This window comes from Terrapene carolina, unplaced genomic scaffold (assembly GCF_002925995.2).
Source record: "Terrapene carolina triunguis isolate 2854851 unplaced genomic scaffold, T_m_triunguis-2.0 Scaffold112, whole genome shotgun sequence".
Lineage (NCBI taxonomy): Eukaryota > Metazoa > Chordata > Testudines > Emydidae > Terrapene > Terrapene triunguis.
The window spans coordinates 13730828-13753471 of NW_020664463.1; the positions used below are offsets into that span (position 1 = coordinate 13730828).

General features: G+C 41.9%; 1 protein-coding gene across 3 annotated transcripts in view; it reads left to right on the forward strand.

Moving 5' to 3' along the window:
* Positions 1–22644, forward strand: part of ATXN10 (ataxin 10) — a 171568-nt gene that overhangs the window by 38343 nt on the left and 110581 nt on the right. For all 3 annotated transcript variants that reach the window (XM_026652251.2, XM_026652250.1, XM_026652249.1), the window contains exon 4: positions 20040–20136. In XM_026652251.2, the coding sequence (XP_026508036.1) occupies positions 20040–20136 (97 nt within the window). The remainder of the gene's footprint in view (positions 1–20039; positions 20137–22644) is intronic.

Sequence of the window (22644 nt, forward strand, 5' to 3'; positions counted from 1 at the left end):
GGTCCTCTCTAGGTTCATGGGGCATCCCTTTGAGCCTCTAGCAACATGCTCCCAGCTTTCCCTTTCCTACAAGGTCGCGTTCCTGGTGGCGATAACTTCAGCCTGGAGGGTGTCTGAGCTCAGGGCTCTAACAGCCGAGCTGCCCTACGCTGTTTTTTAAGGACAAGGTTCAGCTCAGGTCTCATCCGGCCTTCCTCCCGAAGGTTGTATCGCAGTTCCACATCAGTCAGGACATTTTCCTCCCGGTTTTCTACCCCAAGCCTCTTGCAAGTAGCAGGGAGCAGAGGCTTCACACTCTCGACGGCCGCAGAGCGCTGGCCTTTTACATCGAGAGGATGAAACTGTTCAGGAAGTCGGTACAGCTCTTTGTCGCAGTAGCGGACAGGATGAAGGGCCCAGCCTGTTCCGAGACAGCGCATTTCATCATGGATTGTGGCCTGCATTTATCGAGTGCCACAATCTAGCAGGGATCCCAGCGCCCCCGATAACGGCGCGAGCTTCATCAACAGCTTTCCTGGCTCCAGTCCCCACCCAGGAATCTGCAGGGCAGTGACATGGTCATCAATACACACTTCCGCTGCACACTATGCAATTACTAGGCAGGCCAGAGATGATGTGGCCTTTGGTAGAGTAATACTCCTGTCAGTGGACATCTCTGACCTCACCTCCTAATTTTGCTTTGGAGTCACCTGATTGGAATCAACATGAACAAGCACTCGAAGAAGAAAAAACGGTTACTCGCCTTCTTGTAACTGTTCTTCGAGATGTGTTGTTCATGTCCATTCCAATACCCACCCTCCTATCCCTCTGCCGGAGTAGCTGGCAAGAAGGAACTGAAGGAGTGGCGGGTCTGCAGGGCTATATATTAGGCGCTGTGAGGGCGCGACTCCAGGGGGTGCCCAGGCCGACCCGATGGATGCTGCTAAGGGAAAAATCTTCCGGCCATCATGCACGTGCACACACCTGATTGGAATGGACATGAACAACACATCTCGAAGAACAACCGTTACAAAAAGGTGAGTAACCGTTTTTTCTCTGTGGTACCTTGAATGTGACCGAACAGTGCATATGTTCCAGGCATAAAACAAACTAACAAATGTCTTGCATGGTCTTCCTAAGCTGGCACCTGCTGACATGATTCCCACAGCAATCATAGTTGGTATGGCTGAGGTAGAAGCTCTTGACAAACCAGAAGCTGTTAACACTGGCTAATATTTGGCCAAACACTTCATTTGAGGCTACGGAGAAAACACTGGACCTATGACAAAGTACACCTTGTGTTTGACATGTATGTACAGCAATCAGTTAAAAATATTACCAGAATGAAGACTCCACGGTATTGCACCTGTCCAGGACAAAATCACTGACTCCATGAACGTCTCCAATGTTACAGTGAAGAAGCTACTGTCTCATACTCTCATGAAGGATGAGGTAATCACATACCTTGCAGCAACAGTGCTTGAAGAATTTCATTGTTGCATGGCATTATGAAGTTGCTGCCTCTCACTGTTCAGTGGAGTTTCTTTGTGGTTCCCCCAAGGAGGCTGACACTAAACTTATCTTGCATGCCATCAGTGCCACACAGAGAGGTGCTACTAAACTCCAGATTTTTGCACAAGACACAGATATTCTAGTGCTGTATGTGAGATGCTACCCAGGAGTTCACCAAGATTCTGGTTTTGTGCCTGCTGCTGGGGAACAGAATCTCTGTATATCCCTCAGAGATGTGTTCTTATTACTCAGACCATTAAAAGCTGCTGCACTGCCAAGTTTCCTCACTCTTTCAGGATGTGACACTGCTGGAAGGTTGGCTGGAAAGACCAACAAAGAGTCCTGTGGCACTTTATAGACTAACAGACATATTGGAGCATGAGATTTCGTGGGTGAATACCCACTTCGTCAGATGCATGTAGTGGAAAAATCCGAAGAAGTGGGTATTCACCCACGAAAGCTCATGCTCCAATACATCTGTTAGTCTATAAGGTGCCACAGGACTCTTTGCTGCTTTTACAGATCCAGACTAACACGGCTACCCCTCTGATACTGGAAAGACCAAATTATCTAAATTGGAAGGCATTTGATTTCAGCATAGGAAGACACTCTGAAAGTGCTTGAAAGAGCTGAGGTGGTCACCGATGGCGTCAGTGGGGTCATAAATGCACTGGAGGCATCATATGTTGAATGAAGATCAATATTTATTACACTTTCAGTGTTACGGTGATGATATTTTCCAGGAAGCTGACAGGCGGAGAAAAATTGCTCCCGACAAGAGCTGCTATCAAGTGGGCAAATTATAAAGCAATGAAATGGCTCTGCGATGATTGACTGCATCCAAAACTACCTTCCCCAGTTGGGCATGGATGGGTCTTGGCAGATGGAGTGATCACACCAGCTATGCCTGAATACCATGCACCCCTGAATCGATTCCTCAGCTAATTAAATGTTTGTGTGCAAAGATCAGATGCTTACCACCCTGCAAATGTATGGACAGCAGTCTACTCTCTATGGAGATGTGTGACTGCTGCCTGGGTTAGTGTGACTATGTCTAGCAGTGGTATCCTAGACAGAGACAATACTGATGATGACTTTGATGAATAAATGTTTTCTGTCCGACATGTCAAGGTTAACTTTCCTAGAATAACCAAAGATCAATGTCTTTTTTTAATATAAGCAATGCATCCCTGTTAAAGTGTAATTTTAAAAATGTTGAATTAAAAAAAAAAAGTTCTTGACCATATATCTACATAATTGTTTTAAGTTTTGTCAAGTTTGTTACCGTGTGTTTGTGGGAGAAAGGGGTATAATTTAAAAGCCAACTTGACTCATTTCTGATGACGTATTATCAAAATTTCTACCCAAGGGTAAGACCTGTAGCTGGGAGCTGGGAGGGCAACAAGTCCCCCCTGCTATACTGCAGAGGGTGACACCATTTAAATTATGATTCTTTAGATTTTTATTAATCAAATGACACCTCCCTTATCTTTCTATCACTAACTTGCCCAAAGAATGGGATTTTACTATATTATGCTTTCAGGCTATTTTGTGTCTTGCTGTATTACTTTTCCGACAGACATCTGGGTAATTCAAGTCCCCCATTACTACCAGGTCTTGTGTGTTGGATATTTCTGTTGTTTGTTCTGGAAATGCCTCATTTACTTCCTCTTCCTGATTTGGTGGTCTATAGTAGACTCCCTTCATGATGTCATTCCTGTTTTCTTGCCCTTTTATTTTTACCCTGTGACTTTCAACTGGTCTTCCTCTTACTTCCTTCTGGATCTCAGAACATGTGTGTATATTCTGAGATCCTCCAGGAGATGCTGGCTGGAGGGGGAAGGAAAAATTCCAAGGGTGGGAGCTACACAGTGGAGAGCTGGTGCCAGAAAACACCAATCCAGACTTTCAAACTTTTGTGAATGGATTTGCAGGTAACTCTGACATGCATCATTTAAACAAACTGGGTGTGCCACTTATCCATTGTTTGGAGTCACTGAAACGTTTATTACTGAATCTGTTCCCTGGCTGTGGCTCCAATTAAGAGTTTGATCTTATGAGTGGTTGAATGCCTTCAATTTATCTCAGAATTATGTCCTAAATAGGCATGCCAGTTAACAGGGCTGTGATTTAAGGAAGGTGTGTGGATGTATAAATATGTGAAACCAATTATTTGTTTTTCCGCTTGGGAATAGAGAATTAAAAAAGCAAACTCCTTTTTTGGTAGTCAGTTATTTTTCTGCACATATCTGCATGTATCAAATCAATACTAATATAACAGTCTTGGAATATAAAATATCATTAGTAAACATTTATATTGTGGTTGTGCTGAAAGGGCAAAATTGGATTGGCCTCATTGTGTTGGGTGCTAAAACAATCCACGTGTGCAAAGGTAAATAAATAAGTACTGACTTTCAACAGAAGTAATCCCAGACAGAAAATAAAATAAATCTAATCCATCTTGTCGGAGAACGACTGAAAACTGACAATTAACAGCTTAAATAGAAAAATAAACTTTAAATTATTTGAAATTAGGCTTAAATTAATTAATACTTACATGCAATATGCCACCAAAAATAAAGGATGGGAAACTACTGTTCTTCCTGGCTGGCATTCTACATGTTAATCTAGTTTTTTGATCCATACTCTGTATTGTGTAGTATTATGTCATGGTTTCATACCATGAATAACACACAGTGGTTGGTCAATCCTCTTAATTATTTTCTTGATTTCTTGGAATGATTTAAATCCAGGTTGAGACTTCCAAGTGCTTTGAGGCTGCTGATTTCATGCAACAATTTTTTAAAGAGATGCTCTTGACTGGGTGTAGACTTAAATTTTAGGTTGAATAAAGAAAAAGCGTTTAAATATTCTAATATGAATAGAAAGTCTATAAATATAGGCCCCAAGCTTGCAAACACTTACGCACGTGCTTCACTTTAGAAGAGAGTATTCCCAAGAATGTATTTCCACTACTTATGGGGACATAAGAGGAATTCCATCTGTTGTTCCCCAGTTCTTTAATTATAGAGAACGGTCTATGATAAAGAACATTGGAAGCATTTTTCAAAAAGAGAAAAATGTGATTTTTAAAACACCAGAGATTCAGTATGCAATAACTTTGTTAGCTTTGAAAATCCCAAACACACTTCTGTTACTATGTTTAATGTCTTTTGTTGTTAATGCTGTACAAAATTATGTGTGCCTGCTGGAGAGCTGAACCTTATACTGGTAAACAGTTGTTTTTTGTTGTTGTTGTTTTTAAATCTAGCATTATGAGATCTTGCAGGTTAATTAATTGACATTAGATTGACCCAATGTGAACTATTTGTCTCTTTCCAGTAAATTTTAAGTATATTTATCTTCAATTGATTGCTTCCAGCTTTTTCAAATTCACTTAGTTTTAAAATACTGTATTAAATTATAATATGATTTTAAAAAAACCTAAAGGCAAAGTCTCATTTTTGGTAAGGTTAGAATGAATTGTTATAATAAAAATGTGATATTCTGCCCAGCCATTGCTTTTCCAGTTGGAGGACCATTGTCCTGACACTGTACATGTGTTCTATGAGCATTATAGCTTACATATTATTGGGAAGGAAAAACTTAAAATTAAAAAATTATTTTCCTTTGGAGGCAAGAGAGAAATCTGTTAAGCTCAACATTCTCTATATTCCAGAGATGGTAAAAATTGTTCAACATTCTGCATTGGAGCAAGTGCAGTGTAGTCAATGAAGAAGAGTAATCAGTTGCTATCCATTAATTTCATTTACAGAAATAGAATGTTAAGCACTTTATGTATTTTAATCAGTTTAAATGACAGGCCCACATATGTATTGTACATCCAATCTGAGTAGTCTAGACAGACTGTTTTCCAAGGAAAATACATTTTCATCAGTATTTGTGGTATGATTCATGGTGGTGAAGAGGCAAATAACTCTTTATGACTGGAAGTTGCTTTAACTTGCAGCCACAAGGGAACAAGTCAATAACCGGATGACAGTGGTGGAAACTAACATTTATTTAGCATTAGATGTCTACACCTTATGCAGTGTTCTCAGGTCACATTTTTCCAGCAATGGCAACTTGTCAACAAACATGCTACCAGTATCTACAGATAACTGCAAGTAGGCAAACTAAAATTTCATACCTATTCTCATTTGAAAGGTTCACAGGTGACTAAAATTAATGTCTAGTAAGATCTCAAGGGATCCAAATTCAATATTAGTATAGACCCTCAACCTTTTTAAGTTGACTGTCTAATGTATAAGAGAGCAACATAATATAATATTTACGTTATCTTGGATAGCTAATAATAAGCCAGTAAACAGATGTTAACAAAACTTTTATTTGATGTTTAACCCTAACTTTGAGCCCCAGTTAGGTAAGCCTCATGATAGGCAGGAATATTGCAGTTGTAGGAATGTAGTCGATTGACTTACATGGTTATATTTTTGTATCTGTATATATCATCTTCGGATGGTTGGACTAATTCACTGGCTGAATGGCTTGATATTTATTAAAATATGTATTAAAAAGAAAGGGAAAATACCTATTGTGCAGCATACTTGCAAATAGCTGATCAAGTACTCTGTTGTATATCTCAACAGACAGAAGGGATAGCCGATGTCTCCATTTGGCCCCAAATGATATCTCTTCAACTGTAAAGTACAGTCAGATTTTTCCAAAGAGATAAAAGTGATTGAGCACCCATTCTCTGTAAATAAGGCCCTTTCCATAGCATGTTAAGTTGTAATAGTAATAATTCTGAAAGTATTTAATATATTTAGCAACCAGGAAGTAGCTTCCATTTGTGTACAGTTGGCATAAAACTGTAACATTGTGTGCCTATAAACATTTTAAAAATATTATTGCAAAAGTGGTGAAAGAAGTGTGCTGTTTGAAATAAAATGTATAGTTATCTAATGGTTGTACACTGGAGAATTGGTTCAAAAAAGATATTCTGAGTAAAACTGCATTCCACTTTGAACAAAAATGATTACCGGTAATCTATTTGCTGCCCAAGTAAAAGCTGCTAAACAGCTCTTTAACTTTCTACCCTTAAACTAAATAACAAACTTGTTGGAAATATTATCTCTTATTCTTATGGTGCTAAAGTAAACCAATCTAATATGCAAGCTAACCTTTTTAACTGTAATGGGTGAAATGATGGCTCCATTGAAGTTAATGGCAAAACATACATTGACTTTAGTGGGACCACAATTTCACCAATACAGGACCTGACCCTGCAATGAGCTGCATATGGAAGCAGTTGATTGTGGGATCTGGGCCACAAATATGTGTTTTGTATAACTCCTAGCACTATGCGCCTTCTGGATACTACTGTGATATAAATAAAAAATAATACTCTTTTGCTAGAGCTTGGTTAAATGTGCATGTGATCATAGAGTCCTGGAGCAGATGAGCAAAGTGGAGATCTCAGAGAGGTGTTGGACAACTGGAATAAGTTTGAGAGAATTGAACATTAACCACTGGAGAAACTTATCAAGGATTGTGGTGGATTCTCCATCACTGGCAATTTTAAAATTTAAGATTTGTATGTTTTTCTAAAAGATATGCTCTAGTTCAGTTAGGAATTAATTCAGAGAAGTCCTGTGGTTCGTCTTATACATTAAGTCAGACTATATATTAATGATCCCTTCTGGCTTTATAATCTATGAAACATGCTGATGGGGCAGGAATCTGCTATATAATTAGATATATCTGATCTTCACACATATGATAGATTGTGTTTTGAGTCCTGACAACATATCCAGATATTAAGGTTCATTAAGAATGGAAAGGCTGTTTTATGGTTATACCTAATTTGATTTGTTGCCCTGTTCTGCAAAGAGATTTCTATAGAAACTAGACAGTTCTCCCCAAGGATGCAGTGTCCTCATGAAACTTTCGCATATTGCTGAGTCTTTGCATTTGCCAGAGCATATTCTCCATTTATAGGAACCTTTAAATCACAATGGAAAAAAATCTTTTCTGAAATAGGGTTTATCCATGTATCAAAAGTGACATCGCAGCACATGTAATTTCGTAGTGGTTGACCATCAAGTTAAAAATAGTCTCTTCGACCACACACACGGTTAGGTTTTTAAAATTAAAATTTAGCTGTACCCACAGCCACAAAATTATTTGTTAAAGACAATGCCTATGGACACCAGTGTTTGTGGGAGGAATTGAAGCCCTTCTCAAGTATATTGCTGTTAGGAAAATAATGTGTTTTATAAATGTGATGTGTATCTTACATGAGTAGTCTCTCCCAAATGCTAGCTAATGCAATTGGAAACAGAGGGTGGAGTTTTATTTTTAGCTGCCTAAAGGCCCATTCGTTTTCAGGAAAAAGTGAAATACACTTTTTTTGTTTTTATAAAAACCCATGGTTTATTGCATGGGGAAACTTTTTTTTAGCTAAGATAGATTGTAATGAAGTCAGACTAGTTGCTTTCCAATTTGCTTTCAGACTTCTCGTTTCGCTATGTTTTATTCAGTCCATTTCGGCATCTGTGGATGTTTCATCTAGTGACTCATCAGCGTGGTACAGCAATCAAGCCTGATGCAGTTATAGCTGGGTATAGAATCAACCTCACCCCCAGCATGGAAGCTAAAAGTTGGGGAAAATCTTTCACTGTTGTTAGTACAATGCTCCTTTAAAAAAATAAAAAGTATGCCCAACATAATGGCTTCCACCTTGTTTCATCAGCTGGGTTTTTAAACCCAAGACTGTCAGTACCATAGCACAGGCGTCTTGAGTTAAAGGAATAATTCCATTAGCTGGCAGCAATAGTAGGCGATTTATCTTCTACATAGCCTTTCTATTAGAGAGAGCGAGAGAGAGAGAGAGATGCAACACACACATTACAAGCATGTTACACAAGCATAGCTAGTCTTTTTCAGATGTTCTCAGTTCCAGAATTACTGAGCTGGAAAAAAATTCCTGGTAATATCATACACTGGTATACCAAACATACTTTGTGTCTGTTTGATCTTGTACCATGTTGATTCTTAGAGGTCAAAACACGTTTGTCATTTCAGATGTAGCGTGACTAAACCCTGTTTTCATATGACGAAGAAAGTGCTTGACACCGCTGGAGATGGATGTTTTAGGAGCAATAGATGTAACTTGTGAGGTTCGTTTTGCCTGCCAGTACTAGAAAGGCACGTACAACCATAGTATTTCTTGGTGGTGCTGGTATCCCAGCTAAATTTGTTAGCCAAGTCTCTGGATTCTCAATATTGTAAGAGAAATTAAGTACTAGCTGTTGACAGTGTATTTTGGAGGCTTGATATCCATCTTTCAGATGAGACATAAAATGGAATTTCTGACATTCTGTGCCTTAAAATCCAAAGTTTTCAAATAGTAGGCCTATTAAACCCAGTGCCACGGCTAGATTTCAAGCGGGGGTAATTACATTTTTGCCTCCTGAAAATTTCCCATTAGTTTAAATGGGATAGGTTTATAGTATTCTTCATTTGCTGTGTTAAACTATTGTGTAGAATCACTGGTAATGGTCCTGACTCTATAACTATAATTACAATTTTGAATAATCCTTACTCTCAAAGTAGTTCCATTGACTTGAGTGTCAACCGAAGTATACCTTTTTAGTGCAGTCAATGGGATTACTCGTGAGTGTGGATTATTTTCATTAGTAAAAGTTTGCAGGATCAGGGCTTCTCATTTTGCTGCTTGGCTATGAAAAATGGCATTGATTTAATCCACATTTCTGCTACTTGTGTGTATTCTGTGTCATGCCTACTTATTTTACCAATTAGAATATGTTTTTACCACTACTGGATTCTTTCTAAGTCATACATAAAATGTGATCTGTTCATCAGCTGTATGCTTCCCCTATACTTTCCCAATTCCAAGAAGAACTTGAGAAAGCGAAGACAATGTTAAAACAAGTTATTCATCAGCTGTGTGTGGACTGTGATTTAAGTGTGTTGATTGCTGAATAGTTCCTGGGTGTTCGTGACCATATCCAAAACATGTCCATAGCAATTCAGTTTCTTAAGAACAGAACGTTAGAAAAGTTTCTTCTAACTTTTCCTAGCTTATCAATCCATATCGCAGCTTAGTCTATAATGGTCAAAATGAAATGAATTGGGATGCATCGCCCCACACCTTCATTAAAAAACCAGAGAGCAACAAAATTACTTATATGTTCCTCAGAGTAGTTCTCCTCTTAGCACAGTATTATCTGACTTCACCAACAGATTTGCAAATGTTTCCCCAGTATCCATCTCCTTGGTGGTTTCTGCTAGCCGAGAAGCCCTCCCATGCAATTTTCCCTAGAAGAGTAGTACTTCTATACTTGCTGTACTTTAGCAAAGTTCTGACTCAGGAGGAAGTAAGCCAGATGGATGAGAAAAGTGGAAGCTTAATGCTAGTCAGAAAATAAGAAATGCAGATGTGCAGGAAAAGAGGAGGATAGAGATTTAAAACTCAACGTTTAATGAGAAGATGTATTTAAAAATGCATTACATAAGGAATACACAAATTTTAGACATTAAAAATAAAATTACTATTCCTTGAGCCCAAGTGGCCCCATTTTAGGCTTGGTTTCTATTTGTTCCCAAGGGGAGATGTGCCCAAACTTCTTTAGGAAATCTGGTTGCCCGGTGGAACAGCACCTTTCAAAGAGATTCTGAATTTTACGTTTTCAAAACCTGGCAATCTATGCTCCCACTACCTGCAGTAGGCCACTGTTTGTAATATCTGTTAAACTTCATTTGAATATTTAATTTTAAGTTTCTGGGCCAACCTATAATAAAGGCCAAGCTATTGAGAGCTTGTCAATACTGCCAAAAGGGTATGTTTTAATTTTGTGGGCTTTGTGGGTTGACATTCTCATTTTTTATTAATTTACATCTTTTGGCTTTTTGGGGTGGGGGGGGGGGGTCTTGGATATTAACTTGCATGATGAAATATCTTGGGAATCTGGAATAATTCTTCTGTAACAATAGTAGAAATCTAGCATGCTAAACACACAAAGTAGTGCTAAAGCTGGAGACAAATTTACTTAGTGTATTGGTTCTGTACATTTGGGTGCTTCCCTGGGATACTTGTCCATGTACTGCTAGCACATGTACCCTGTACCTGCACTGAGTGTCCACATATGCTGTGCTGGGAATGGATATACACTGTGCATAGGTGTGTATATATACATGTCCACACTGCCCTTTTTCAGTACACGAAGGTAGTGCTACCATTTCAGGGACAGTATCCCAGAGTGTGTCACCGGTGACAGTGGGAACTGACTTGATGTACGTTGCTGGTACTGTACACCAGTGGTTCTCAACCAGTGGTACATGTACCCCTGTGGGTACACAGAGGTCTTCCAGGGGATACATCAACTCATCTAGATATTGACCTAGTTTTACAACAGTCTACATAAAAAGCGTTAGCTAAGTCAGTACAAACGAAAATTTCATACAGACAATGACTTGTGTATACTGCTCTATATATATACTGTACACTGGAATGTGAGTACAATATTTATATTCCAATTGATTTATTTTATAATTATACGGTAAAAATGAAAAAGTAAGCAATTTTTCAGTAATAGTTTGCTGTGCCACTTTTGTATTTTTATGTCTGATTTTGTAAGCAAGTAGTTTTTAAGTGAGGTGGAACTTGTGGGTATGCAAGACAAATCAGGCTCCTGAAAGGGTTACAGTAGTCTGGAAAGGTTGAGAGCCATTGCTGTACACTGCCTTTACACATTTAGCGATGGCAGCTCCCAGTCATCTCTCCCTTCTGCCAGACTCTGTTGAAGACATGGAGCAAGTCCATGATGATGTGGTTCCGCTCCTACTTTCAAGACAAAAGATCATGTACTGGATGGAATGAGTCCAGAAAAATTTGAGACACCTAAGATAGCTGACTGAGAAGGTAAATAAAAATCCAGTGGAGTCCAATGGAACAAATGTATTGAATGCCGAGATTGCAATGATAGGCACGTGGGTGGAGAACCAGCACTGTGTGGTGGGACCACATGGCTTTGGAAATCTGGAACGATAGCCAGCAGCTGCAGAACTTCCAAACCAGATCTTCAAGATCTTCAAGGAGTTGTGCGAGCAGCTTGCACCAACCCTTGAGCTTCAGAGCATTCATTTTTGGAAACCCATACCTGTGCAGATGTGGGTGGCTATTGCTCTTTGGAAGTTGGCCATACCTGACAACTACCAGTCAGATGAAAACTAGTTCAGGGTTGGGAAGTCAACTGTTGCGGTGATGGTTATACAGGTTTGCCATGCTATCAATACTCTTACCTGCCCATGGGTCGTTGCCATAACCAAAGTCCCTGAAATTATAGTGGGATTTCAGAAAATGAGTTTTCCGAACTATGCTGGGGCCGTTGACAGAACCCATATTCCAGAATTTTTTTTTCCACCGAAAGGGGCCAGTGAATTCATGGTTACTAGTCACTCATTTTCCAAGGCTTAGTGTGGACCACAGGGATTGGTTCATGAACACCAACACTGCACACACGGGAAGGGTCCTAATGCCAGGTTGCTCAGGAGGTCAGGATTGTACCACATCGTGGAGGAAGGGACTTTCCCCTGCAAAACAATGTGGGTCTGCATGGTGTTTCTGTCCCCACATTTATTTTGTGGGACCCCACATAGCCACATTAGGAGTGGGTCATGAAGCCATACCCTGATATTGCCACCTCAACTATAGCTGCAGAATGCTGGTGGAGTGCGTCTTTGGGCATCTGAAAGCTTGTTGGCAATGCCTATGGGTTTGTCTGGATGCCAGTGTAGCCAATGTGATTTGCATTATGGTGGCGTGCGGTGCCTTGTACAACATTTCTGAGGCTAAAGGGGAATACTTCTAGAGCAAGTGGGCACAGGACAGATCTGGTTTTCAAAGTCGATAAAGCCAGCCAGATCCCACGCTGCTCCTGGTTCTCGATGGGCCAGGTAAACTCGTTATGCCATTTGCTTGCACATTGTGGATCAGTGTGGAGCCAGAAGGTGACTTGGGACTGTTCCGAAGGACAGTATTGTGACACTGTGTGGTGCTGCTGGAAAAGCTCAATAGAGCATTGCCATGTACTTGTGTTGTAACATCTTTCTGTGGGTCTCGATCTAGTAGCTGATGCTAATGTATTAACTGACTATTGGGTGAGGGCTTTCAAGGTTAACACCTTTGGTCATGGTTTTGTGCTGCGGAGAGTGTATATGCAATGTAATGCCATCATTGAGCATTGTGTTGGTTATATGTTAATAACTCTGTTTTAGGGTGCTTTTATGGAGAACAGTTAAGCATTGTTAACGTCATTTAATTTAAAAATGGTTCTGTAACGTTTTGGGAGGGGTTTTGCACATTTCTTCTTCCCAGTGTTTTCTGGCACTGTTGCTCACAGCATTTGTCAGGAGCTATGCATGAATTACTCCCAGGGTTGCAAATGGTGACTGTTTGGTGTGGGTGGAGGAGTTGTAAAAGCAGATATCTTCGGTGTTAATTTACTTCTGTTTCTTTTGTCTGTATTGTCAGTTAAGTCGTTAACAAAGCCATAAAGATGCTTCAGTTAAGATCTCTTCTGATTTTCATTCTGGTGCTTTGGACAGCAACAGGTATTTTACAGTTCAGTTCATTGTCATGAACCCTGTTTTTGTGTGTGTTGTTTTTGTTTTTTGTTTTTACAGAAGGAAATTTATGGTTGGGGAAGGAAGGATGGTGGGTAGGACTGAATTCATTGCATTTCTGTAGCACCACACATTTACAGAAATCAGTCCTGCTGCCCCATCCCAAATGTATGGGAATTATCATGTTACTCATGCTTGGAAAGCAAGGTGCACATCCAAGTGAAGTGAACAGTAACTTTTTATTTACAGACGTGTATCAAACATAGAGCTTGTGACGGTTTGTGATGGGAACAAATGATCAAAACACCTGATCAAATTCCTTGAGAAGTGGGCAAACATTACTGTCTGTCCGGTGGCACCTTTCAAGACTAACAGATTTATTTGGGCATAGGGTTTCGTGAGTAAAACCCCCACACTTCTTCAGATGCATGGAGTGAAAATTACAGATACAGGCTTAAATATACTGGCACATGAAGACAAGGGAGTTACCTTACAAGTGGAGAACCAGTGTTGACAAGGCCAATTCAGTTAAGGTGGATGTGGTCCACTCCCAATAATTGATGAAGAGGTGTCTATACCAAGAGAGGTAAAATTGCTTTTGTAGTGAGCCAGCCACTCTGTCCTTATTTAAGCCCAAATTAATGGTGTTAAGTTTGCAAATGAATTGTAGCTCTGCAGTTTCTCTTTGAAGTCTGTTTTTTAAGTTTTTTGTTGAAGGATGGCTACTTTTAAATCTGTTATTGACTGTCCAGGGAGATTGAAGAGTTCTCCTTCTGGGTTTTGTATATTACCATTCCTGATGTCTGATTTATGTCCATTTATTTTATGTAGAGACTGTCTGGTTTGGCCAATGTACATGGCAGAGGGGCATTGCTGGCACATGATGGCATATATCACATTAGTAGATGTGCAGGTGAACGAGCCCCTGATGGTGTGGCTGATGTGGTTGGGTCCTCTGATGGTGTCGCTAGAGTAGATATGGGGACAGAGTAGGCAACGGGGTTTGTTACAGGGATTGGTTCCTGGATTAGTGTTTCTGTGGTTTGGTGGTGTGTTGCTGGTGAATATTTGCTTCTGGTTGGGGGGCTATCTGTAAGCGAGGACTGGCCTGCCTCCCAAGGTCTGAGAGTGTGATGGATAGTTTTCCAGGATAGTTTGTAGATCGTTGATGATGTGCTGGAGAGGTTTTAGCTGGGGGCTATATGTGATGGCCAGTGGTGTTCTGTTGTTTTCCTTGTTGGGCCTGTCCTGTAGTAGGTGACTTCTGGGTACCAATCTCGCTCTGTCAAACTGTTTCCTCACTTCCCCAGGTGGGTATTGTAGTTTTAAGAATGCTTGATAAAGATCTTATAGGTTTTTGTCTCTGTCTGAGGGATTGGAGCAAATGCTGTTGTATCTTAGGGCTTGGCTGTAGACAATGGATCATGTGATGTTTCCTGGATGGAAGCTGGAGGCATGTAGGTAAGTACAGTGGTCAGTAGGTTTCCCGTATAGGGTGGTATTTATGTGACCATCACTTACTTGCACTGTAGTGTCCAGGAAGTGGATCTCTTGTGTGGACTGCTCCAGGCTGAAGTTGATGGTGGGGTGGAAATTGTTGAAATCCAGGTGGAATTCTTCAAGGGCCTCCTTCCCGTAGGTCCATATGATGAAGATGTCATCAATGTAGCACAAGTAGAGGAGGGGCGCTAGGGGACGAGAGCTGAGGAAGCGTTGTTCTAAGTCAGCCATAAAAATGTTGGCATACTGTGGGGCCATGCGGGTACCCCTAGCAGTGCTGCTGACTTGAAGGTTTAAATAACAGATTTAAAAGTAGCCATCCTTCAACTAAAAAACAGACTTCAAAGAGAAACTGCAGAGCTACAATTCATGTGCAAACTTAACACCATTAATTTGGGCTTGAATAGGGACTGTGAGTGGCTGGCTCACTACAAAAGCAATTTCCCCTCTCTTGGTATAGACACCTCCTCATCAACTATTGGGAGTGGACCACATCCACCCTGACTGAATTGGCCTTGTCAACACTGGTTCTCTACTTGTAAGGTAACTCCCTCGTCTTTGTGTGCCAGTATATTTATGCTTGTATCTGTAAATTTCACTCCATGCATCTGAAGAAGTGGGTTTTTACCCACAAAAGCTTATGCCCAAATAAATCTGTCTTTAAGGTGTCACTGGACTCCTCGTTTTTGTGGATACAGACTAACATGGCTACCCCTTTGATACGTTACTGTCTGTGGAGATGTACCCTTGCCCTTAACCACCCTATTGCTGTGACAAGGGGGGTTGGCTGCATAATATTGTGTGGGGAGACAAACTGGGATGGAGCCTTTGTGGAGTTTGGAGACCAAACACAGGCTGGGTTATAGAAACTGACTTGGGCTCATCATTCCCCTCCTGCATGCTATGGAGGGTTCCACATGATAGGGATTTCAGGTGCCGGTGCAGAAGGGTGTGCTGCCTGTCCATGATGCTGCTCCTCAGCAAGGGTAGTGGGGGGATTCAGTGCCTCAGCAGGAGCCTGGATCCCAGGAGGAGGAAGAGGAAGAGAAAAAGGTGTTGCCTGTCCCTGGAGAGAAGCAGCAGCCACAGTGGTGGTCAGGACCCAAAAGTGTTCTCCCACCAGTTGTACCCGTGATTGCATGAGTGCATGGTCCCATTCCCTCTTGATGTACTCCCTCTCCATGAAACAGTTCATCATTGCCTGCTCCTGCCTTAGAGCACAATCCTCCCTTGCCTGAAGGGAACCCAAGCTGCGTCTGACTCCTTGGCTATGTCCACATTACCACGTACAGCAGTATAACTTGCGTCACTCAGGGATGTGAATAAGTCACCCCCTGCAACTGATTTGAGTTACGCAGACCTAAGCACCTGTGTAGACAGCGCTAAGTCGGCGGGAGAGCTTCTTTCACTGACTTAGTTACCACCTGTCATAACTATAAAGGGAAGGGTAGCAGCCCTCCTGTGTACAATACTATAAAATCCCTTCTGGCCAGAGACTCCAAAATCATTTTACCTGTAAAGGGTTAAGAAGCTCCGGTAACCTGGCTGACACCTGACCCAAAGGACCAATAAGGGGACAAGATACTTTCAAATCTTGGTGGGGGGAAGGTTTTTGTTTGTGCTCTTTGTTTTTGGGGGTTGTTCCCTCTTGGGACTAAGAGGGACCAGACATCAATCCATGCTCTCCAAATCTTTCTGAACAAGTCTTTCATAGTTCAAACTTGTAAGTAACAGCCAGGCAAGGCGTGTTAGGTTTATCTTTGTTTTCTCAACTTGTAAATGTACCTTTTGCTAGAGTGTTTATCTCTGTTTGCTGTAACTTTGAACCTAAGGCTAGAGGGGGTTCCTCTGGGTTCTTTGAATCTGATTACCCTGTAAAGTTATTTTCCATCCTGATTTTACAGAGATGATTTTTACCTTTTCTTTAATTAAAAGCCTTCTTGTAAGAACCTGATTGATTTTTCCTTGTTTTAAGATCCAAGGGGTTGGATCTGGACTCACCAGGAACTGGTGGGGGGAAAGGAGGGGGAATGGTTAAATTCTCCTTGTGTTAAGATCCAAGGGTTTGGATCGGTGTTCACCAGGAAATTGGTGGAGGAGTCTCTCAAGGCTACCCAAGGAAGGGAGTTAGCACTTGGGAGTGGTGGCAGCAAAACCAAATCTAAGCTGGTAGTTAAGCTTAGAAGTTTTCATGCAGGTCCCCACATCTATACCCTAAAGTTCAGAGTGGGGAAGGAACCTTGACACCGCCGCTCGGGGGTGGGGTGGGGGGGGGCTGGTGTAATTAAGTCGATGGGAGAGCTCTCTCTCATTGGCTTAGAGCATCTGCACTAGCAGCGCTGCAGCTGCATTGGTACAGCTGTGCCGCTGTAAGCTCTATAGTGTAGCCATAGCCCTTCTGTCAATGGCAACGAGCCAGTCCTCCAGAGCCCTGGCCTTGACAGAAAGTCTGGCCCCTGTGTCCAGCAAAGAGCATTGAAAGGGGCAGATAAACCGAATCAGACCTCAACTATATTTTCCTCCCTGAATTTTTTGAATCATCACCGCAAGCCAATTGCCTCTCCACTGCCAAAAGGCACGGCACTGTGTTTGAGCAACTGCTGAAGTGCATGATTCACCCACCCCTGCAGAAACTGGGAGAAGCAGAGTGGCTTGGGGGGAGAAGAGGCTACTCACCAGAGACTGGGATTGGTAATAAATATCTGAAATGGTCACAGGCAGAACGTACCACTATGACATTCCTCAGACAACCAAATGGTTCCCTTTCCCTTCCCAGACTTAGGTAGGCCTGTAGGCAAGCAACCCAGCAAACACATCTGCCTTCCACATGGCTATCATTCTATGGGGAGAGAGACTGGTGGGGAGGGAGAGAGGTGGTGTTGGGTCTTTGCACAGGTATCAGAAAATTGTTCTTTCCTCACTTGGGCCCTTTCAGAACCTGCCTCTTCCCTCCCTTTCCCCCTGGTTTGCGCAGCCCAGAGACTGTTGTTGTACTGGCTGAGAAATGCACAGACACGGGCACAGTGACTGCTCATTAGTTGGGACTATAACAGACTGCTAAATGCTTTATAGTGATTCATAGGATTTAAATGAAGTCATTGATTTACATCTGTATCTTGTTTGGGGATCATGTTGGAATAGAGTGGAGAAGAGGGAATAGTTGTTTGGGGCGGGAGTTTCAGGCATATATTACCGGAGCAAGAGGGGATTTTTCAGGGGGACGTGGGGTGTATTGTAACTTACCAGCCTTGGGTTCCGGTTCCTGCAGCAGCTTGGGGTCCTCCTCAGGCTACTTGGGGATTTTCCTCAATTGGGTCCATTAGATACAGGTGCAGAATCACATGCTTATCTTCCTCAGAGTCTCCTGGGGCTTAGGCCCCTGCTGCCTCCTTGCCATGAGGCTGGCAGGGTTGAGGAGGGGTTATGAGTCCCTTCAGGCTCTGTACTCGCAGCCCTGGAGAGCACCCTGTTCAGCTCATCGTAGAAGGGGCATGTGCTAGGTCTCCTCCTGGAGTGATTGTTTGGAGTCCTTTACCATCCATTACAGGAGTCTGAGGTGCCTCATGGATGGAGTCTGGTGAATGCCTGCCTCGTCCAGCCTCTGTGAAATGTCCTGGTATAGGTGTATGTTCCTGCCGACCCATGCAGAGCAGTGGAGAATGGTTTACTCTGCCCACACATTGATCACCACCTGGGTGTGCTCCGGAGAACAGGCTGCAGCTCTTGGAATATGCTCCATGATTGACACTGCTGATCAACAGAGTTCACAGGAGAACTGATCTGAAGTGTTCAGTGCTATTGGCAATGGTGGGAGGGACCTTTATATCTTTTGGGTAAGGGTCAGGCAGCAAAGGGATCAGTGCATTGTGGGAGTGGCTCTAGAGGACTGTCAGTACTCGTGACCTGGTACACGCCTCTTGCTCCCATCCACGTTGCACTGTAGAACAGCTTGGGACCCATACCGGAGCAGAGGTGTGCACATACCCACATCCCTTGTGTGCAAATGTTCGCACTGTGCGCACTCCTTCAGGAACATGCTTCATATGTGGACAACGGGGCATAACCCACGGGTAACCATGTACAGTTGTAAGTGCAGACGTAGCCCAGAAGTGAAACCTTAAGGTGTTGAGTATTACCTACAAATAAAGTCAGTAATGAGTGAATCAGATTGTTTTCAGGGGTTGCTTGTTGAGAGTCTACCTGCTGCAATATATTTTTCATAATCTAAAATGATATTTTCCCCCATCTTGTTACGTTGTTTCATGATCCAACATAAAGGTCGTTACTCTTACACTTGCTGTGCAGCAGTACAGTTTTTCTAGTTACTATGAACAAAATATACATTTTCCTTCTGAATAACAGTGAACTGAACTGGCCATTCATATTCCTGAATGTTTTTGGGAAATGCCCTGTATTTTGCCAGCTCTTCTCGAGAGGTAGGGATGTAACTGGTATAAGGGATGGAAAGAACTTGAAAATAAATACTGGTATTTTGCTACTGTATGTTTATTGTGGTCATCAGTATTCTGTGCTACCTGTAGTTTTGTCCACTGCTTACGGACAGACTAGTTCTGTAGTCACGTACATGGCTGACATACATGCTTCCAGCCCCTTTGGAGCCTTGTTCACATGTCCATAACTTTGTAGGCAGGTGGTACAGCTTTGCAACCTGCCATTCAAAATCTGCTTGGGTGTACAGAGGTGTTGGCCACTTTGCTATTTTATTTGAGGGTAGGAAGGGCTCCATTCCATTTGAGGCAATATAATTAGCCCTGCCGCCACCACCATTTACTGTCTCTTGTTTATGGCGCCACACGTAGAGAAATGAGCTGGTGTATTTTCCCATGACTGAAGAAATTTGGAGAGGGACAAGAACTGTATTTCTGAAGCTGCTAGCAGCTTCAGAATTAGTTTCATGGCCAGTTCAGGGAATGTGCATGGACTTCTCTGCTATTAGCCAGCAGAGCTGTCATCCCAGTAATCAAATACTGAAAAAAGCCACCACAAATATGGAAAAGACAAAATGGCCATTGCAATGTGGCAACTGCTGCTCCTTCCTTCAGCAATCTTACTGTCCTTGTACTTCCATTGGTCATTCTTCCCAACCCCTTCCTCTGCAGTGGCTATCGTTCATATTCAATAAAATTGTGAGCCAGTGTTCCCCCCCCCCCCAAAAAGGATTTGTTTTATCTGTCATTTTGGGGTGTATCATGTGCTTTATGGAATTTTTGAGTACAAAATTAATTCACTGTATAAGAAAAGCAAATATGGGGAAAATATATATAGTATTATAAATATGTTTTAGAGCTACATAAATGTTGTCTCAATTTTCTGAAATGGATGGCTTTCATAGTATAGATATGTATTGATATTTGCACAGAGTTTATTAATCTTTGATATCTCTCTGAATTTCCTGATAACATGTTCTTTTTCCTCAGCTTTACGTTGTAGCCTCCAGTTTCTTGGAAACCTTGCAGCAGGAAATGGAGATTCCCAGAATAGCATTTGGAAGTGCGCTTTCCCAGATCTTTTCTTGTAAGCATTTACATGGGTTTTTCTAATGTAATCCCTATGGTTATATTTAGATCTTTTGTACATGATATTTGCTACTCTACTAGCGCCATAATGCTTTGAAAAATAACTTTGTCGAGAATAGACCCATTGAGACCATATCCTGTGGATGTATTTGTGTTACTCAACCTCAGGAGTCAGGACCTGAAAAACCTTCTTGTTCTAAACTGACAATAGACTGGTTTCTTTGGGAAGAGATTGCAAGAAGATCTGTATAAATGATCTGCGTCAATCGCTGAGGTCTTGTTCAGAGACCTTTACAGAGCGGAATGCTGTAATAATTTCTGGGAACCTAACTCTGCCCAACTTCAAGTTGCTGCCACATAAACATGATAGTTATTGGTGCGGGGAGGGGATGGAGAAAGGTGAGTGAAAGTAAAATAAAAAAAGCCTCTGAATGTTGTTGACATACTTAGGAAGTATTGCACACTTACATTTCTATAGAGTGCATTTGGCCAAAATTCCTGGATCAAGCTTACAACAACATACAGCTTTTCAATGACTTTTTTTTATTTACAGTATTTTATTAGATCTGGCCTGAAATATCTTGTGGGATTGGTTTGCTTTTAATAAAAGTGCACATCAACTATACAGTGTTTTACAGTTTTGATTTTAAGGCATGCTTATCTTGATTGACAATAGTTCCATCCTGAAATCTCCATGGACCTAGATTGGTGTGGGCAAACTTTTTGGCCCGAGAGCTCACAGAATTGGGGTAGGGGTGCGGGAGGGGGTGCAGGCTCCGGGATGGGGCTGGGGATGAGAGGTTTGGGGTGCAGGAGGGTGCTTCAGGCTGGGATTGAGGGGTTTGGAGAATGGAAGGAGGGATCAGGGCTGGGGCAGGGGGTTGGGGAGAGGCTCAGGGGTGCAGGCTCTGAGTGGCGCTTACCTCAAGCAGCTCCCGGAAGCAGTGGCATGTCCCTTCTCTGGTTCCTATGTGGAGGCGTGGCCAGGTGGCTGTAAACGCTGCCCCATCTGCAGGCACTGCCCCTGCAGCTCCCATTGGAGCGCGTAGGAGCTGGAGCAGGGCCATGTCGCAGCTTCCCATACCCGCGTGGTATGGCCCTGGGTCCTGGCTAGAGCGCCAGAGTGGGGCCGAGCCGCATAGTGTGGCTCGCAGGTTGGCTTAAAACAGCTCGCGGGCCGTAGTTTGCCCACCCCTGACCTAGATACTGATTTTTGACTGAGTTATGGCAGGTCTACACTAGAAGCGCTACATTGGTGCAGCTGCGCCGCTGATGCCAATCTGATGAAGATGCTGTATGGCGACAGTAGAGAGCTCTCCTGTCAGCATAATTACTCCACTTCTGTGAGAGGTGGAAGCTATATTGGTGGGAGAGTTGGTGGACAGTGCTTAGATTGCTGCAATGTGTGTCGCTCTGACTGGTCTCTCAGAAAGGTATTCTGAGATATCTTCAGCAAACCGGGAAGTGCGGGGGAGACTACACAGGATGGATTTGGAGAGAAAGTAGAGGGAGAAATAAAAAGTTAGCTTATTTAGAAACATAGGAATTGCCATATTGTTTCAGACCTGATGTTCATCTAGTCCAGTATCCTGTCTTTGACAGTATCTCTACCAGGTGCTTCAGAGGAAGGTGTAAAAACCTCACGGTAGGCAGATGTGGGATAATCTGCCCTCAACATTAGGTCTCATCCTTGTCTCTAATAGTTAAGTCCTGAAGCATGAGGTTTCAGCCTCGTCAGCTGTAAGGCTTCAAAAATCATGAGTCAAGCCTCAAAAAAATCATGTTTGGCTTAAAAATCATGAAACTACACGTTGGGTTCTTTTTCTTGTTCGAGCTTTCAGGGTGTGCTTCGGCCACGTTTCAAACTTTTTTCTCAACAACTTTGAGGGCTAGAAATGTACTTTTTTTTTTTTTTTTTTACATGAAAACTGAGATTCTCATGTAATTACTTGACACAGAACCTACAATTTTAAGAAAAACACTAATTATTAAGAGTCACAATAATATCCTGGAAATTGGCAACAAATGTCCCTGTGTTGAATACTTTATATCCTGCCTGATAGAACTTTCTGCAGATAACTATAGTGGAACCTCAGAGTTACAAACCTCGAGTCCCGAGGTGTTAATAACTCTGAGGTTCTACTGGTATGTTCTTTTTTGTCAAGTCTAGGCATCCCTGACTTCCATTGAAGTTACTGGGAATCAAGTGCACTTAGCACTTTGTTGGTTTGGGGTCTAACATGCAGGATAGGTATTACTTAAGCTGAAGAAATATTTGTGATATTGTTTCTTCCATATTAAAAAGTCTTTATCTTTTGATGGTGAAAGGAATTATTTTTAAAAAAAACTTTACTTAACTCCATTTTAGTTTTAGCTTTGCAATTTTCCTTTAAGTCTGATCTCTAAGATTACTTGGAAATGGTTATATGTTTCATAGGTGCCATTTATTTCACCACCTCTTACGCAGTTCATGAAGTTCTTCATGTTTCCTTTCTTATTAAATACC